General features: G+C 48.9%; 1 protein-coding gene across 1 annotated transcript; it reads left to right on the forward strand.

The window, feature by feature from the left end:
- The first annotated feature begins 14,325 nt into the window (after positions 1-14,325).
- On the forward strand, positions 14,326-18,434 carry LOC142289966 (uncharacterized). The gene is made up of 7 exons (XM_075333910.1): positions 14,326-14,578; positions 16,329-16,378; positions 16,495-16,572; positions 16,652-16,729; positions 16,819-17,032; positions 17,113-17,269; positions 17,399-18,434. Exons 1-7 carry the CDS (start codon positions 14,326-14,328, stop codon positions 18,432-18,434), a joined length of 1,866 nt encoding a protein of 621 aa, XP_075190025.1.
- Positions 18,435-19,022: the final 588 nt, after the last annotated feature.

Here is a 19,022-nt window from a genome sequence, read left to right on the forward strand (position 1 = left end):
CACACTGCAGCCAAAGATGGGAACCTGATTTATCTAAACAGTGTCCATCACCCGATGCACGAGCAAAAAACTTTCATTCGTCAGGTGAGATGATTTTTAAGCTGACTTAAAGGGAATCTGTCACCCCAAAATGACACCTAGACTGCGGAAATATTTATATGGGGGACATGATCTGTGGAGAAATAATCCCACCCATATAGAGTTCAGCTTAAAAGGAACTTGTCACGACCTTTAATATTAAACTGCTCCATTGTCTTGTTAGTCAGAAAATGTGCATCACTTACGTTGCGTCACTAACAAGACATTGGGGGCAGTTTAAAATTGAAAAAGGGTGTAACAGGTTCCCTTTAATGTTCACTGAAAAAGCCACATTTGATATGAAAATGAGGACATTTCTGCGCGGCCTAAGCCTGGGTGCACCATTACCACCGAATATAGGAAAATACTAGCCAGGCCTTTGTCTTGATTAATAGTGATCCATTGGTGAGAGTGAGCACCGTCACACCAGATCTCCTGCTGCACCGCACCCAACACTGCGGCACACTCCAAGCGTCAGTGCGGGTGTGCACACAACACAGGAGGAGCACAGCGGCACACACCAAGCGTCAGTGCATGTGTGCATCCAACACAGGAGGAGCACAGCGGCACACACCAAGCGTCAGTGCATGTGTGCATCCAACACAGGAGGAGCACAGCGGCACACACCAAGCGTCAGTGAGGGTGTGCACACAACACAGGAGGAGCACAGCGGCACACTCCAAGCGTCAGTGCATGTGTGCATCCAACACAGGAGGAGCACAGCGGCACACTCCAAGCGTCAGTGCATGTGTGCATCCAACACAGGAGGAGCACAGCGGCACACTCCAAGCGTCAGTGCGGGTGTGCACACAACACAGGAGGAGCACAGTGAGGAGGGGGACACGGCGCTGTGATGTGCTGTCTGCTCACTTCAACAACCTTCCTCATTGAATCGGCAGTCAAATACAGGCAGCAACCAGGTGTCAGAACGTACCTGCATCACATTGCATGCACACCCACGCGGACACTGGAGTCACATTGCAGGCGCACCCACGCGGACACTGCAGTCACATTGCAGGCGCACCCACGCGGACACTGCAGTCACATTGCAGGCGCACCCACGCGGACACTGCAGTCACATTGCATGCACACCCACGCGGACACTGCAGTCACATTGCAGGCGCACCCACGCGGACACTGCAGTCACATTGCAGGCGCACCCACACTGACACTGCAGTCACATTGCAGGCGCACCCACGCGGACACTGCAGTCACATTGCAGGCGCACCCACGCGGACACTGCAGTCACATTGCAGGCGCACCCACGCGGACACTGCAGTCACATTGCAGGCGCACTGACACTTGGTGTGCTACTCTGCTCCTCCAGTGTCAGGACACGTGCAGAAATGCTAAGTGATTTTAAACAGCACTGACTCACCTAAGGACGAGGGACTGTCTTTAATATGCAAATAGGACGGTGCACATCTGCACCAAGACATCGGCCGCACCAGGGGGGACAGAACAGTTTGCATATATATAATATTAAGGTAAAACTGTACATGCCAGAGAGACGTCCCCTGTATAAATGTGTATGCAGATTAATTGCCATTTTGGGAGTAAAAGTAAAATGTCATCGCTCTTAGCAACACATTGTCCTGCGTCTCCCAGGACTTCCCTCTTGTCTGGTCAGCTGCAGCACATACTGCAATGGTGCCCGTATAGGGAATCTGTCACCAGGTTTTGCTCCCCCATCTGAGAACAGCATAATGTAGAGACAGAGCCCCTGATTCCAGCAATGTGTCACTTACTGAGCTGTTTGCTGTCGTTTTCTCTGCTGCAGATCTCGCAGTTATACAGAGCTCATGAATATGCTGGACTACCTGCAGCACACCAAGTAGTCCTGTAATGATAACTACTGCTGATTAAACAGTGATGTTATCAAAACTACACTAAGCAGCCCAGTAAGTGACAACACTGGAATCAGGATATCTGCCCCTACATTATGCTGCTCTCAAATTAGGTGGCAAAAACCTGGTGACAGACTCATAATTCTCACTAAAGAGTAACCACCCTAAGTAAGCCCAATGCTGTGCCCAAGAATAAATAATTGACCATCACTGAGCTCACAGTACAAATAATGACCTCACACCGTGTCACTTATAGTATACAGCCTCCACATTCTCTCCTATAACATTCCCACTACACTGCCCCCTCACATGAAATCCCCACTGTCCTCCCCACTGAATTATACCCTCCAGACCTTCCTCACTTATGAACTATGACCTCCACTGTCCCCACCTCTCCATGCAGCCCCCACTTCACTGTCCCCCTCATGATGTCCCCACTCTATAATGAGCCTTATGCTTCGCACTATGTATACCCAGCCCTTCCAGGCTCCTAACTGAGCGCTCCCCATGCTGCCCCTTCTCCATATCAAGCCCCCTCCATACCAAGCCCACCATGGTTCCCCTTCCATACAGACTACCCCCCATGCTTTCCCATTCTCCATACCATGCCTCCCCCCGTGCTACCCCATTCTCCATACCATGCCCCCCCCCGTGCTACCCCATTCTCCATACCATGCCCCCCCCCATGCTACCCCATTCTCCATACCATGCCTCTCATTCTCCATACTGTAACTCCCATTTGCTATACTGTCCACCACCCTCCCTCATTTTCCCTCCCCCCCCCATTTTCCCATTCTGCTCCATCCCCCATGCTGCGCCCCCACATCATGCTCCATCCCCATGTTGCGCCCCCACATCCTCCATGTTGCGCCCCCACATCATGCTTCATCCCCCCCATCCTCCATGCTGCGCCCCCACATCATGCTTCATCCCCCCATCCTCCATGCTGCGCCCCCACATCATGCTTCATCCCCCCCATCCTCCATGCTGCGCCCCCACATCATGCTTCATCCCCCCCATCCTCCATGCTGTGCCCCCACATCATGCTTCATCCCCCCCATCCTCCATGCTGCGCCCCCACATCATGCTTCATCCCCCCCATCCTCCATGCTGCGCCCCCACATCATGCTTCATCCCCCCCATCCTCCATGCTGCGCCCCCACATCATGCTTCATCCCCCCCATCCTCCATGCTGCGCCCCCACATCATGCTTCATCCCCCCCATCCTCCATGCTGCGCCCCCACATCATGCTTCATCCCCCCCATCCTCCATGCTGCACCCCCACATCATGCTTCATCCCCCCCATCCTACATGCTGCGCCCCCACATCATGCTTCATCCCCCCCATCCTCCATGCTGCGCCCCCACATCATGCTTCATCCCCCCATCCTCCATGCTGCGCCCCCACATCATGCTTCATCCCCCCCATCCTCCATGCTGCGCCCCCACATCATGCTTAATCCCCCCCATCCTCCATGCTGCGCCCCCACATCATGCTTCATCCCCCCCATCCTCCATGCTGCGCCCCCACATCATGCTTCATCCCCCCCATCCTCCATGTTGTGCCCCACATCATGCTTCATCCCCCCCATCCTCCATGCTGCGCCCCCACATCATGCTGCATCCCCCCCATCCTCCATGTTGCGCCCCCACATCATGCTGCATCCCCCCCCATCCTCCATGTTGCGCCCCCACATCATGTTCCATCCCCCCATCCTCCATGTTGCGCCCCCACATCCTCCATGTTGCGCCCCCACATCATGCGGCATCCCCCCCATCCTTCATGCTGCGCCCCCACATCATGTTCCATCCCCCCATCCTCCATGTTGCACCCCCATATCATGTTCCATCACCCATCCTCCATGTTGAGCCCCCATATCATGCGGCATCCCCCCCCAGCCTCCATGTTGCGCCCCCATATCATGCGGCATCCCCCCCAGCCTCCATGTTGCACCCCCACATCATGCTGCATCCCCCCATCCTCCATGTTGCGCCCCCACATCATGTTCCATCCCCACATCCTCCATGTTGCGCCCCCACATCATGCTGCATCCCCCCCTCATCCTCCATTTTGCACCCCCACATCATGCTGCATCCCCCCCATCCTCCATGTTGCGCCCCCATATCATGTTCCATCCCCCCATCCTCCATGTTGCGCCCTCATATCATGTTCCATCCTCCCCATCCTCCATGTTGCGCCCCCATATCATGTTCCATCCTCCATGTTGCGCCCCCATATCATGTTCCATCCCCCCATCCTCCATGTTGCGCCACCATATCATGTTCCATTCCCCATCCTCCATGTTGCGCCCCCATATCATGCGGCATCCCCCCCCAGCCTCCATGTTGCACCCCCACATCATGCTGCATCCCCCCCATCCTCCATGTTGCGCCCCCACATCATGTTCCATCCCCACATCCTCCATGTTGCGCCCCCACATCATGCTGCATCCCCCCCCCATCCTCCATGTTGCACCCCCATATCATGTTCCATCCCCCCATCCTCCATGTTGCGCCCCCATATCATGTTCCATCCCCCCCATCCTCCATGTTGCGCCCCCATATCATGTTCCATCCCCCCATCCTCCATGTTGCGCCCCCATATCATGTTCCATCCCCCCCATCCTCCATGTTGCGCCCCCATATCATGTTCCATCCCCCCATCCTCCATGTTGCGCCCCCATATCATGTTCCATCCCCCCATCCTCCATGTTGCGCCCCCATATCATGTTCCATCCCCCCATCCTCCATGTTGCTCCCCCATATCATGTTCCATCTCCCCATCCTCCATGTTGCGCCCCCATATCATGTTCCATCCCCCCATCCTCCATGTTGCGCCCCCATATCATGTTCCATCCCCCCATCCTCCATGTTGCGCCCCCATATCATCTTCCATCCCCCCATCCTCCATGTTGCGCCCCCATATCATGTTCCATCCTCCATGTTGCGCCCCCATATCATGTTCCATCCCCCCATCCTCCATGTTGCACCCCCATATCATGTTCCATCCCCCCATCCTCCATGTTGCGCCCCCATATCATGTTCCATCCTCCATGTTGCGCCCCCATATCATGTTCCATCCCCCCATCCTCCATGTTGCGCCCCCATATCATGTTCCATCCCCCCATCCTCCATGTTGCGCCCCCACATCCTCCGGCATCCCCCCTCCCCCCCCGGGTTGCTTGTTCGGCGCTGTCTTCGGCTGTAAAGCGCTTACCTGCTCCAGGCGGCATCCCCGGCGGCTGCACCTCCCGTTCTCCGCGGTGGTGGTGGCGGTGGCAGGATCATCATTTCACATCTTCCTCGGCGGCGGCTCCGTGTCCCGTCCTCCTCTGCGCGGCGCTGCCTCACGCTCCTGTGACCTGTGCACAGTGAGCGCACGGCAGCACGTCGGGGCGGGGAGCTGATTACAGCTCCTCTGACCCTGGAAGTAAGTGCCGGCACGCTCACAGTGTCATTTATATTCGCGTGTTATAGATGCGACTATAAATGACTGTGCGCTCCCTCCCTCCTCCAAAAAGGCGCCGGATTTAATAAAGAGTTTGGAGGAGGGAGGAAGATTTAAAAAAAAAAATATTTTTTTTTTTTTTTTTTAAATTTTGGTTTGGGCGCCGCCCCCCTGGAAGGCGCCGCCCTAGGCACGTGCCCTCAAGTGCCTAATGGCAAATACGGCCCTGCCTAAAAGGCAACATTTCCAGCGCAAGCAGTCGCGAAATGTTAGCATTTAGAACTGTGGCATGTGGGGCGTTGGCAGTGTATTTGCGCCTGCGTTCAAAGGTTTGCTGAATGGATAACTGAACGCTGCGATGGGACAAGGACGTGCTTGATGATGGTGTTATTTCTGCGTGGGCAACTGCAGGTGCAGGGCTGGAGGAGGCTTGTTCGCGGGCAGCATGGACAGGGGATTGGCTCGCATGCACAACAAGCGAAGACGTAGCAGTGACATCAGCAAGCACTGCTCCTCGACTGTTGTACATCCCACAAAGTTGGGTGCTTGGCTGACATGTGCCTGATCATGCTGGTGGTGGTCAGGCTGCTAGTTTTGGTACCCCTGCTGATGCTGGCATGGCAGGTGTTGCAAATGGCCTTTTTAGAATCATCTGGAGCCAACTTAAAAAACTGCCAGACTCGGGAAGACCTAACATTTGTACAGGCACCTTGTGTCGTGTTGTTGTTCCGGGGAACGATTGCCTGACTTCTGCCTGGGGCCACCACCCTGCTTCTTACTGCCTGTTGGGATGCTACGCTTCCCTCCCCCTGTGCACTGCTGTCCTCGCTCTGCATATCCTCCTGCCAGGTTGGGTCAGTTACTGGATCATCCACCACGTCGTCTTCCTCTTCTGCACCCTGCTCCTCCTCCTGACTTCCTGACAATTGTGTCTCATCATCGTCCACCCCTTGTTGAGACACGTTGCCAACTTCGTGAGAATGTGGCTGCTCAAATATTTGGGCATCTGTACATACGATCTCGTCATGACCCACTTCAACAGGAGCTGGTCTTGGTTCAAGAGTGGTGTACTGCTGCGGTCCCCAAGAATTTGGGACAGGACGTGCGAGCGAGTAGATGTGGCCCTTTGTTGTGGCGAAATTAGAGCTTGCACACAACCTCGGCCTCTGCCTGCACCACCATCACGTCCACTTCCTTGTTCGTTGCCAATGCCCCTGCGCATTTTGCAATGTTGTGCTGACGTGTATTCACTAGACTTGTGTGTTATATCCTAGTTTGTGCAAAACGCACATGTCGCGGGCGGAGGAGGGGACGCTGCGCTCTCCCACTGCTCGGGTCCGGCCGCTGCTGCTGCGGCTGCTCGGTGGTGGCTCGAGCGGTGGGCCGAATCCCGGGGACTCGAGCGGCGCTCCTCGCCCGTGAGTGAAAAGGGGGGTTTGGATTGCTTGTGGGGATTTATTGTCCGTGACGCCACCCACGGCTGTGGTGATAATGGTGACACCACCGCTGCTCTGGACGGGGATCCCGGGAGCGGTGACAGGGAGCAGCTTTGTTGTTAGTTCTCCCCTCCGTGGGTAGGGGGTTGGTTGTCCCGGGGCCCGGTGATGGGGTAGGGATGGATGGCAGGCGGGTTACGGGGCCTGGCGAGGTGCAGGGTCGCAGGGGCAGCGCTGTGCCTTACGGCACGGTGGTATTCACTCAGCCCAATGATGAAGACACAGTTCTCGGTAAAACACTCGGCTGGATGGATGGGTCCCACAGACGGCTGCGGTGTTGTTTCTCCCGGCAGGTTGATGGTGACTGCCTTTCCCTGCACCTAAGTACAGTTGATGGTTCCGATGGGTTCCCACCGGTAACCCGCTCCCCAGCTTGGATATGGGCTGGAGGAGCCCCTCTTTGCCCGCAGGCGCTGGCCCTGAGAAACGGTTGCCTTGGCGGTGGCGGTGTCTCCCTCTGTTGGTTGGACTGTTGCCTTCTGTCGGGACTTGACTGTTTGGAAACCCAGGAGGTCCCCTTCACTAACGGATTCGGCAAATTCACGGCGACTCCTAGCCTTGCCGAGGTCCGAAAAGCCCCTGCCAGATGGTGCTGGCTTCTCTTTGTGTACCGGTCCGGTACCGCCGGGCCACCGCCCGTCCACGGTCCTTACGGTAACTCGGATAGGCCACTCCTGCAGACGGTCACCACCGTCTGCCAACCTTTCTGATCTGTCCGGGCCACACACCCGGACCAACTTCAGGCTGCTCAACTACTACTTTCCTCTTTCTACTTCAACCTCCACAACTCATCTACCTGGTTTTCCCGCCTCCAGGACTGTGAACTCCTCGGTGGGCGGGACCAACTGCCTGGCCCACCCCCTGGTGTGGACATCAGCCCCTGGAGGAAGGCAACAAGGGTTTTGTGTCTGACTTCGGTGTGCCTGCTGGGAGTGTGGGGTGCGCTGGTGTTGTGCTCTGTGGCCCCTGGCTTGTCCAGGGCGCCACACACACAAGTGCACCTGTATGCTGCCACCGACAGGTACACACGTGCGGTTTTTAAATGCACGCACGGACGCACTAATAACCTAACAGCTTTTTAGGAGCGATAATTACTGAGAAGTTTGACACTATCAGACACTGCTGACGTGTATTATTCACTAGACTTGTGCGTTATATCCAAGTTTGTGCAAAACACACACAAGTGCACCTGTACGCTGCCACCGACAGGCACACACGTGCGGTTTTTAAATGCACGCACGGACGCACTAAGAACCTAACAGCTTTTTAGGAGCGACAATTACTGAGAAGTCTGACACTATCAGGACTGTTTTAGACTGTGTACACCAGCCCCAGATATGATGAAGGCTGGTATACGGTCACCACTAGGAATGGCTATATACCCTGCCTGCCTGTATACAGCTACAATAGTCCTGAGAAGGACTCTTCTGGTCACTAGCCTGTATTCCGACCTGGCTATACCCTGCCTGTATACAGCAACAATAGTCCTGAGAAGGACTTCTGGTCACACTGTTTGCAGCCCTGCTCCGGAACTAACTATAAAGGGCCGCAAACCTTTCCCTGAAGCATGAAGCAGCAACACTCTCCCTGCACTGACTGTCTGGATGGCTGTGAGCAGAGCACAGCGCGCCCGCCGGTATAAAGGCTCGGTCACGCTGTGCGGGCCGGCCAATCACTGCAATTCCACAACTAACAGGGCTGTGGCATTGCAGTGGTCTGCCAGCCAATCCCTGCATGAGGGCTGGCTCTCAAAAGAGCGCCAACATGCAGGGATGAAGACCACGAGTACAGCACGAGTATCGCGAGATTACTCGGTACCCGCCGAGTAGCCCGAGTACAGTGATACTCGTGCGAGTACCGAGTAGTGACAAGTGTACTAGCAATGACCATATATTTGTGTATTTCCAGAATGACACAATCCAGAATCCTAAGAAGAATTACTCCAGAATTGTTTCTTTCATAAGAAAAGGAAACATTTACTAAAACTGACATGTCAGGACTTAAGGCTACTTTACACACTGCGATATCGGTCCCGATATCGCTAGTGTGGGTACCCGCCCCCATCTGTTGCGCGACACGGGCAAATCGCTGCCCATGCCGCACAACATCGCCCAGACCCGTCACACATGCCCGGCGACGTCGCTGTGACCGGCGAACCGCCTCCTTTCTAAGGGGGCGGTCCGTGCGGCGTCACAGCGATGTCACTGAGCGGCCGCCCAATAGCAGCGGAGGGGCGGAGATGAGCGGGACGTCCTGCCTCCCGCCCACCTCCTTCCTTCCTCATAGCGGCCGGGAGGCAGATAAGGAGAGCTTCCTCGTTCCTGCGGTGTCACACGGAGCGATGTGTGCTGCCGCAGGAGCGACGAACTACATCGTTACTGCTGCAGTAACGATAATCGAGAATGGACCCCCATGTCACCGATGAGCGATTTTGCACGTTTTTGCAACGATGCAAAATCGCTCATCGGTGTCACACGCAGCAACATCGCTAATGCGGCCGGATGTGCGTCACAAATTCCGTGACCCCAACAACTCCGCATTAGCGATGTCGCAGCGTGTAAAGCCCCCTTTAGGAGAACTTTTAGCACATTTAGAATATTTTCCCGATTACTGAAAACCATTTTGAAATTAACAAATCCGAGTGCCAAGTGTAATAAACAGCAGTAAGATATACAGAAGCTATATCATGCTATATGAGGCACACACATTCAGGTTAATAAAGGCATAAAACATTTTACACCATTCATAGTGACAGGATTGGCAGCAGCGTGTCTGAGCAGAGTGCTGCTATCACTGTAGTGAGCTGGTGGTGACTCTGTTCTGAATGGGTTGAGCTGTGTTTGCTCGAGTTCCCCGACACTGCTCCTGTTGTGTATATAAATGAACAGTTTGGGCGGCTGCTGGACATTTCCTTCTATCAGAAGAGAGACAAACACACTGCCTTTGTGCGCGTAATTCATCATGTGCCGCCACATAGTGCACAGACACGCATTACGGTGGTATAGCAGAGCTTAAGGAAGCCATTACTTCAAGATAATTTCACTTAAAAGAAAATTTAAATCATCTTTTGCTCTGGGTCCCTCAAATGGGCTTTTATTTTAGGATGTGTATTAACCAAGCTTAAAGGAGTTTAAGCTAGGATAACCCTGTCTGATTCCACATGTTTCCCTAAGATAAAATAATAAATGCTATACTCACCTCCTCTAACAGCACCCTTCCAGCGGTGTCCGGGCTCGTGGTGCAGGGGTTCACGTGTGGTTGTGACGTCATGTGAGCCCCACGTCCTATCAGTGCTGGCTTCTGTCTCCACGCCTTTGGACCAAAAAAGCAATCAACAGGAAGTGAACGGCAGCCGCAGAGCTCACTTCCTGTTTCTTAACTAGTTTGTCTGACGGTGACGAGAGAGAAGCGTGGGGCTCACATGACGTCACAACCACACGTGAGCCCCAGCACCGCAAGCCCCAGTATTGCTGGAAGGGTACCGGTACATGAGGTGAGTATGGGATTTATTATTTTACCTGGGGGAAACGTGTAATCAGAAGGAGTTGTCCTAGTAGTGGACAGACCTTTTAATGTCTGCAGGAACTTAAAGGCTTCTACAACAATAGATAAACATCACAGTAAAGCACTTGGATTTTCCTGTCAGCCCAATAGAATGTAACATCGGAGCAAATGCTCGACCACTACTTCTATCAAGATTGTTCTCACTGTGGTTGTGCCATGCCTCCAAATTTCAACAGAGCAGAGAGTGGGACATCCTATTAACCATGGCCCATGATACAACAATTTACCATTCCTTTTTTCCCTGGCATGAGGAGACCTCAGAGGGGTGGTGACAGTGATGGACATTCAGCAGGCGTAGACCTAAATCTTGGATTCCTCGCTGTTTCTGGGATGGTTGGGACTAGAGATGAGCAAATCTATTCATGGCACTGTGGTCCTGAGTCCTGGTCAGTAGTACCCGGCACCTGGATGGGAGGCTGCAAATTTTTTACCTTCTGGCGTCCCTTGCGCAGCTTTTGATTATCCATGGAGAGTATAATGTCATTTGTGCGTCATGTTTATCTCTTGTTGGGACCTATATATTTATTTTTGGTTTATTTTTCATAGTTGTAGCTGCCAGAACTTTCTTATGGTTACATAAGCTTCATTATATGACATTTCACATTTTTTGTGTCTGTAAGGCTGTTCACACATTGGATAATACTATGTTTTTTATTTTCTGCCGGTGTCCGCACAAAACTGTGCAATAATTATTTTCTTTGGTTACTGCATTTTTGCTACATTTTATCCGTTTTCCTCCTCATTTGATACTTTTTGGTGCAGACTTGAAGCAACATTTTAAGGCTATGTTCACACTAGAAAAATGATTTTTCTTAAGAAATTTCTTAAGAAATTTCTTAAGAGTGCACCTGTGTTAAAAAACGCACCAAAAACGCACCTGCGTTTTTGCCGCGTTTTCGGTGCGTTTTAGGTCCGTTTTAGGTCCGTTTTAGGTCCGTTTTTGGTGCGTTTTTACCGCTGGTTGCTCCCTGCGTTATTGTGCCAATTATCTATGGCAAAAAACGCAGTTAGCTGCAGAAAAGAAGTGACATGCTCATTCTTTTTCTTAAGAAAATCTACTGAAAGAATTTTCTTAAGAAAAAAACGCAGTGTGCGCACAGCTAATTTTTTTTGCCATAGGTTTTGCTGGGGAATGTCTGCAGAAAGGTTACAAGAATTTCTCAAGAAATTTCTGCAGCAAAAACGGACCAAAAACGGACCAAAAACGCAGGTAAAAAACGCAGTGTGTGAACACAGCCTTAATGTGTTTTATAGAAAAGCTTTGAATCTGCACTTAAAAAGTAACAGCAGTTTACCTGCGTTTTTTCAGGCTTCTCGCAGAAATCTAAAGAGAAAAAGAAAGCACCAAAATCGCACAATTCAACAACGTCTTTAGACACAGTGGTCAACATTTTCATGAAATCACGGAACTGCAGAACTTCTGCATGAAAAAAGCAGCATTTCTGCTCCATGTGAACACAGACTAAATGTCCAAACAAAATCACAAGGAAATAAACAGAATTGCTTTTGCAATTGAATGTGTATGAAGAGCACAGAGATACCGGCCCCGTTCCCAAAGGAGGATGTCATGAAGCAGTCATATCCAGACTACGCGTTTCGGCACTTCATCATTGATGAGGGCATAAGTGCCGAAACGCGTAGCGTGGACATGACTGCTTCATGACATTACCATGTTAATGTCTCACAGAATTTTATATTGATGGAATTTTTTTTTTATATAGATGGTATTTTTTAAGAAAATCTCTCCTCGCTCGCTGCATCCATTTTCTCCATTTACCTCATTTTTGTGTGGTTAGCTCCCAACCTTATCCAAATGGACTACTCCGATTCTGAGACTTCAAATTCCGGTGACACCTTCAACAGTAAGCTAGCTATTTTCTACTGATTTTTTTCAGATTCCTATTTTTTTTTTTTTTAAATCATGACAGATTTTCCACCTCAATAAACTTCATATGAATGTATCCATTTAGAAGTTTTCCAACCTTTTAATCTAAAGCTGTCATCACCATCAACCGGTTCAGCTCCTACAACCCTTGGTAAACAAAAAAACCTCTGTAGAAAGTTGTCACTGGCCACAGATTTCACCTGCAGAAACCCATCTGAGTCCTCGAGGGAGGGCGGAGATCCCTGTTTATTAGGATAACTAGCTAATATAGGGAGCATCTGAGCCAGTGGCTAAGGATAAAAATATATTTTTTATTAATTAGTCAATAGTTATATTATAAATAGTCATTAAAGAAAAAACACACATATTAAAAACAAGGTGCTACTAGATGTTCACAAAGGGAATTTTTGTGGGGGGGGGAGAAAAATTCCCAGTCTAATCCCACAAGAGGCAGACACAAAGGTACAAAATATAGGGAGGCACAGGGAGAGTACAAAATTTAGTAACTGAATAGAGGGCAATAGATATAGGGAAAGCCATTGCACATTTTTAGCTGTCATATTGCTCCTTGTCCGGGCCATAATTTATCCAGAGTGAACCCATTGATTGCCCTCCAAGTGAAATTAAAGTCTCATGCACACAGTAGCCCCACCAGTGTGTCTCTGACTGCCAAGGAAACCTCCGACGCGCGTTTCGCGATGTTAACTTACCGTTTCATCCGGGAGAAATCATCATGATCATTTTGATATGATCATGATCAGTGATCAATGATCATATAAAAAACGTGCAATAGCTTTCCCTATATCGATTGCCCTCTATTCAGTTACTAAATTTTGTACTCTCCCTGTGCCTCCCTATATTTTGTACCTTTGTGTCTGCCTCTTGTGGGATTAGACTGGGAATTTTTCTTCCCCCCCCAAAAAAAATTCCTTTTGTGAACATCTAGTAGCACCTTGTTTTTAATATGTGTGTTTTTTCTTTAATGACTATTTATGATATAACTATTGACTAATTAATAAAAATATACTTTTATCCTTAGCCATTGAATCTCCGTTGCTTTTCTTCTTGGTTTCTAATAACTGATTATGGAGTGGCTTTATGACTAATGGGTCACCTGATATATGAGATGATGTGCATCACTTTATTCTTGTTGTGTTTAAGTTCCTGAGCCAGGTAACATCTTCTACGAGACACCACTTTAAATGTGGCTACCTATACAGGGTCCTTTATTCCTATACAAATGTTTCATTTGTTATTGCCTTTCAGGATTCCACAAAGTTGGATGGCAAACAGTGAGAGCAGTAGTGGCACCAATATTGTTTATCATCCTGTTCTACCATTAGAAACTCAAGGGCTAAATTTTTTAGAGACTTCATTATAAAAAAAATAATGGCTTACACAGCTCAAGTGTTCCAAAGCACAGGCAAACTTGACTTAAATATGCTAAATAAATAAATCAATGAATTAATTAAATAAATAAATAAATAAGCCCACAAGTTTTGTGATTCTGTACTGTAGAACCATAGTGGCAGCTCCTCAGTGATGCCTACAGTGAAGCATGGTGATGGCTTCGTGGTGCCTACAGTGAAGCATGGTGGTGACTTGGTGATGCCTACAGTGAAGCATGGTGGTGGCTTGGTGAAGCGTACAGTGAAGCATTGTGGTGGCTTGGTGATGCCTACAGTGAAGCATGGTGGTGGATTGGTGATGCCTACAGTGAAGCATGGTGATGGCTTGGTGATGCCTAGAGTGAAGCATGGTGGTGGATTGGTAATGCCTACAGTGAAGCATGGTGGTGATATAGTGATGCGTACAATGAAGCATGGCGGTGGCTCAGTGATGCCTTCAGTGAAGTATGGTAAATGTTTGGTGATGTCTTCAGTGAAGCATGGTGATGGTTCGGTGATGCATACAGTGTAGTGTGGCAGTGGTTCTGTAATGCCTACAGTGAAGCATGGTGATGGCTCGATGATGTCTATAGTGAAACAAAGAGGGAAGAACTCGATAATGCCTACAGTGAAGCATGGTGACGACTTGATGATGCCTACAGTGAAGCATGATGATGGCTCAATGATGCCTATAGTGAAGCATGGTGATGACTGGGTGATGTCTACAGTGAAGCAGGGTAACAGCTTGGTGATACTTACAGTGAAGCATAGCCGTGGCATGGTGATGCCTACAGTGAAGCGTGGCAGAGGCTTGGTGATGTTATGGAGCTGCTTTACTTTCTCTGGCACTGGAGATCTGCAGCTTGTGGAGGGTAAGATGGATCAATCAAGTATCAGGACATCCTAGGAGAAAATGTCATGTCTTCTGTGAGACAGCTGACCTTGAGCACAACTGGACCTTCCAACACAACATCGATCTATATGCATACCTCTGAGTCCACCAAAGGTCCTGGAATTTTCAGAAGAGGTCCTGGAATATTCTCGAGTGAAACCCAGAGAAAATCTTTTGTGGGACTTTAAGAAGGCAAACTCAAGGATATCAGTGGAGATTGTTGCCCATGAGGAAGGAGCTAAGATTCCCCAGGATACTCCAAGAAACTGATGTCTGACTATGCTCCATGTTTGTAGTAGGTCAGAGGGACTCAACTAAGTACTAAAGACGCTTGTAATGTAGGGGTGAATAATGCTGCCAGGACTTTCACCATTTTGCTGTGAATTTGGAGAAGCCACTTGTTGTATTAGTTGTTTTGATCTATTTATATTGTCCTTTTATGATTGGTTTACTTTAAACAGCAGAAAGTTTGTACATTTGGTAAAAAGACTAATGTGCAGTGGGGGAGGGGTGGGTGAAAATGTTTGATGGGAATAGTAGATATCAATTTCTATTTAAGGAGGGGATGTTTTTTTAACCATTTCACAGCTACCTGGAAAGTGACTGTGAGATGTAAATCTTGGGCTACAAGGATTAATCGGCTGGTGTCTACAGTTCAGAGCCGTTTATTTGGGTTCATATGGTGGAATGTGCCAGCTCTTAAATATTTTTCTTCACTGTTTATAATACTAGGACACAGATGTCAAAACACATCAGGAGAAGAGGATTGTGGGAGATAAGCAACATTCAGCCGCAGCTTAACTCATTGGAAGCTTCTGGAGTCCAGGACGTATATTACTATCTTAAGGCTACTTTCACACATCAGTTTTTTGCCATCAGGTTCAATCCGGAAAAAAACGGGTAAAACGGATCCGGTACCGCATCCTTTTTTTCCCCATAGACTTGCATTGTTGCCGGATTGTACCGGATGGCTTTGCGTTGCATCCGTTTTTTTCCGGATGCGGCAAAATAATTGAATGCGGCGGCCGGATAGAACGTATCATGTAACGTTTTTTGTCCCCTTAAAATAACCGCATTCTGCCGGATCCGGCGCAATACGGCATTGTATACAATGGGTGTCTATGCATGCCGGATCCGGCGCAATGCGGTTTAAACCGGATGCGGTGACCGCATCCGGTTTGGTAAACAGAGCATGCGCAAATTTTTTTTTTCATCATCACAAAACTTATAAAAGGATCCAGCACATTCTACACACTTCCTGCCGTTGGTTCCTGACTTCAACTTCTGCTGTCCTCCAGTCCAGTGCTCCAGGGAAGAGGTATGTCCACAGTACTGTCCACAGATCACTGCTGTGAGCTGCGTACATGTACTTAGACATTTTTTTTTCTTTTTTTGCAGGTGCAGTTTTGTTGGAAAATTTGAGGACAGCCAGTTCCTGTGTCCGTTTGCAGTCAGTGCGAATTTGGAGGACAGTGTTCCAGAGGTAATGTCCACAGTACTGTCCACAGATCACTGCTGTGAGCTGCGTACATGTACTTAGACATTTTTTTTTCTTTTTTTGCAGGTGCAGTTTTGTTGGAAAATTTGAGGACAGCCAGTTCCTGTGTCCGTTTGCAGTCAGTGCGAATTTGGAGGACAGTGTTCCAGAGGTAATGTCCACAGTACTGTCCACAGATCACTGCTGTGAGCTGCGTACATGTACTTAGACATTTTTTTTTCTTTTTTTGCAGGTGCAGTTTTGACGGAAAAGTTTGGCCCATCAAGTTGGTGTGCGTGGCCTGTAATAAAATATGTCGTCTTCTGGTAGCCCGCCCTTCGGTTCACAAACTGAGGTATTTTTTTTTTTTTTTTTTTAAAAAAAACAAAAAAAATTTTAAATAAACGACATTTACACAGGTGGCCAAAACATCACAGGAGATGCTGCCAGAAGAGGACGGAAGGGGTGGAGAAATACACGGAGCGGGCGGTCAGAGTGTAAGTTTCATACAGGAATTGTTTACCACAGCACACCAAACACAAGTAAATAATGTTTTTTTTTTTTTATTCACTAAAGGCTTCAACTTCTAGGGCTCACGATAGAGCTCCCCCAAGACCGTCCCAGGGTCGTCGTCGAGGTGGCGGTGGTCATACTGTAAGTTTTTTTTTTTGGTTTTTTTTTTCATGTCAGTGTGATTTTTTGTCTATTTTTTTTTTTAATTTCTTTTTTCTTTCTTTGAACAGGCATCACAGCGTGCTCCCGATTCTGACGGTGAGGAGGCCGGATTTATCAACATCGACCTCCTCATCGATGAAGTTAGAGAGAGGGAGCCGCTGTGGAACATGGCTGACCGCCGCCACGCTGATACTATCGTAACCCGTCGACTCTGGGACGAGGTATGCCACGCAGCGGTAGAAGGTTGGGGGGAGCTCAATTCTCGTGGCCAGAAGAAACAGCGTAAGTATTCACAGTTCAGTAGGTTATGCTGCAGGATGTAATGTGTTGTATACTAACCACTTTGTGTTTTCCACTTTCAGGTGACAAACTACAAAAGCGGTGGCGGTCTATCAGGGATCGCTTCAAAAAGGAGTTAAATCAAGAGATGCAGGCCCCGAGTGGATCCGGAGGACGCAGATCGAAGTACCGTTACTTTAGAGCGTTGTCGTTCCTCCGGACAACTATGGTGTGCAGAAGGTAAATATTCCCCAAAATATGTACAAAGTATAATATTTTATGTCTGATTTTTTTTGCCTTTTTTTTTTTTTCTGTGGCACTGTATAGCAATTAAATTAATTATTATTTTGTTTTTCCTCTTTTTACCAGCACCGTCTGCAGCACTCAGGAGCCTGCATCGAACCCGACAGGAGCGATCCCTGAACAGTCCGCCACTGGTGAACACACGCACAGACCCCACCCATCTGAACCTTCCCTTCCATCTACATCTGTCCCATCCACCTGCGCTGGAGCTTCCCGTGAGACTTCATTACCTGAAGCTGCTGGTGATGAGATAGCTTTTCCCCTACCCCACCCCTCTGACACTGCTGCCCTCAGTAGAACACCTTTGGGTTCTGGGCGTCAGCGTCATAGGGGTCAGGAAAAGAGCTATGCGCCAGAGTTCTTGCATCTAAATGCAGCCTTCCAGAACGCCATTCAATTATTATCCGAACAAAATCGTGCATCTTTTAGCTTCCTAAATGCAAATATGGAAAAAAATACACACGAATTGTGCACGCGTCTGGACAGGCTGCATTTAGATGCAAGTAAATCTCCCAATCATTGTTTTTTTCAAGCCGTACTAGAGCGCATGGAAAAGCTATCTCTTGACCAGCAGATGCATGTAATGCAAGCCACACGGCAGGCTCTGGCGCAGGTTGACTCCCAACCACCTCCACCCACCCCTCCTCCAGCACCTGCCCCCCCTCCAGCCATTGTCCCTACTCCCTCTGCTGCCCAGTACCAGCCTGCTGCCCAGTACCAGCCTGCTGCCCAGTACCAGCCTGCTGCCCAGTACCAGCCTGCGGCCCAGTACCAGCTCCCAACCACATCTGCCCCTACACTTCCTACCCACTACCACATCTCGCCTTCCACACCCGTCATGACCCCAACTCAAGCCACTAATTCACCCGCCACCTCTTCTGTCTCCCAATCCCTCCACTCCACCCCTCAATCCTTACCAAATCCCATCCCATCTCCTGGTTTCCCTCTTGGTTTCTCAACCACACCTTCACCTTCTGTTACTTCCCCACCACCACCACCAACACCACTTTCCACCCTCAATACTCCAACTGTGCGTGTGTTCCCACCTGTCAGCCCCTCCAGTACTATCTCCACCCCAAGCCCCAGATATACCAATTTATAACTTATGTTTGTAATAAAAATAAAAGTTTTTTGTTGAAAAGTATTTATTTGTTCTTGTTTTTTTTGGGGGTGAATATTATTTTGCAAGTTAAGTTAATAATAAGGTAATACAAAAACATAACATGTTGTAATTTGACGGTGAAAAAATTACAAATTTTTAAAGCGAGTGAAAGATTAAAATTAACAAAGTTAACAAGATATTTTTTAATTTATTTTTAACTATTTTTATTTGTTATAAAACTAAACAAAGATCTTACACCATTTGATCTTGCCAATCTACTCTACCTTCTGGGGACACAAAATAGTCAGCATATTTGTCACGGATTGTGGAACAGGCAACACTACTCCTAAATCCAGGACTGGTGTAGTCAGACAAAGTGGTGGATTCCAAACTCTGGTCATCCAAGGACAAAGGTTCCTTTGTTAAAACAAAATTGTGCAGTACCACACATGCTTTCACAATTTCATCCACAGTTTCAATGTTTAAATTAATGGCTGTTAACAACACTCGCCATTTGCTGGTTAGTATCCCAAAGGAGCATTCCACCATTCTTCTGGCTCTGGATAATCTGTAATTGTATATTTTTTG

The sequence above is a fragment of the Anomaloglossus baeobatrachus genome, chromosome 2 (genome assembly GCF_048569485.1).
Source record: "Anomaloglossus baeobatrachus isolate aAnoBae1 chromosome 2, aAnoBae1.hap1, whole genome shotgun sequence".
Taxonomy (NCBI): domain Eukaryota; kingdom Metazoa; phylum Chordata; class Amphibia; order Anura; family Aromobatidae; genus Anomaloglossus; species Anomaloglossus baeobatrachus.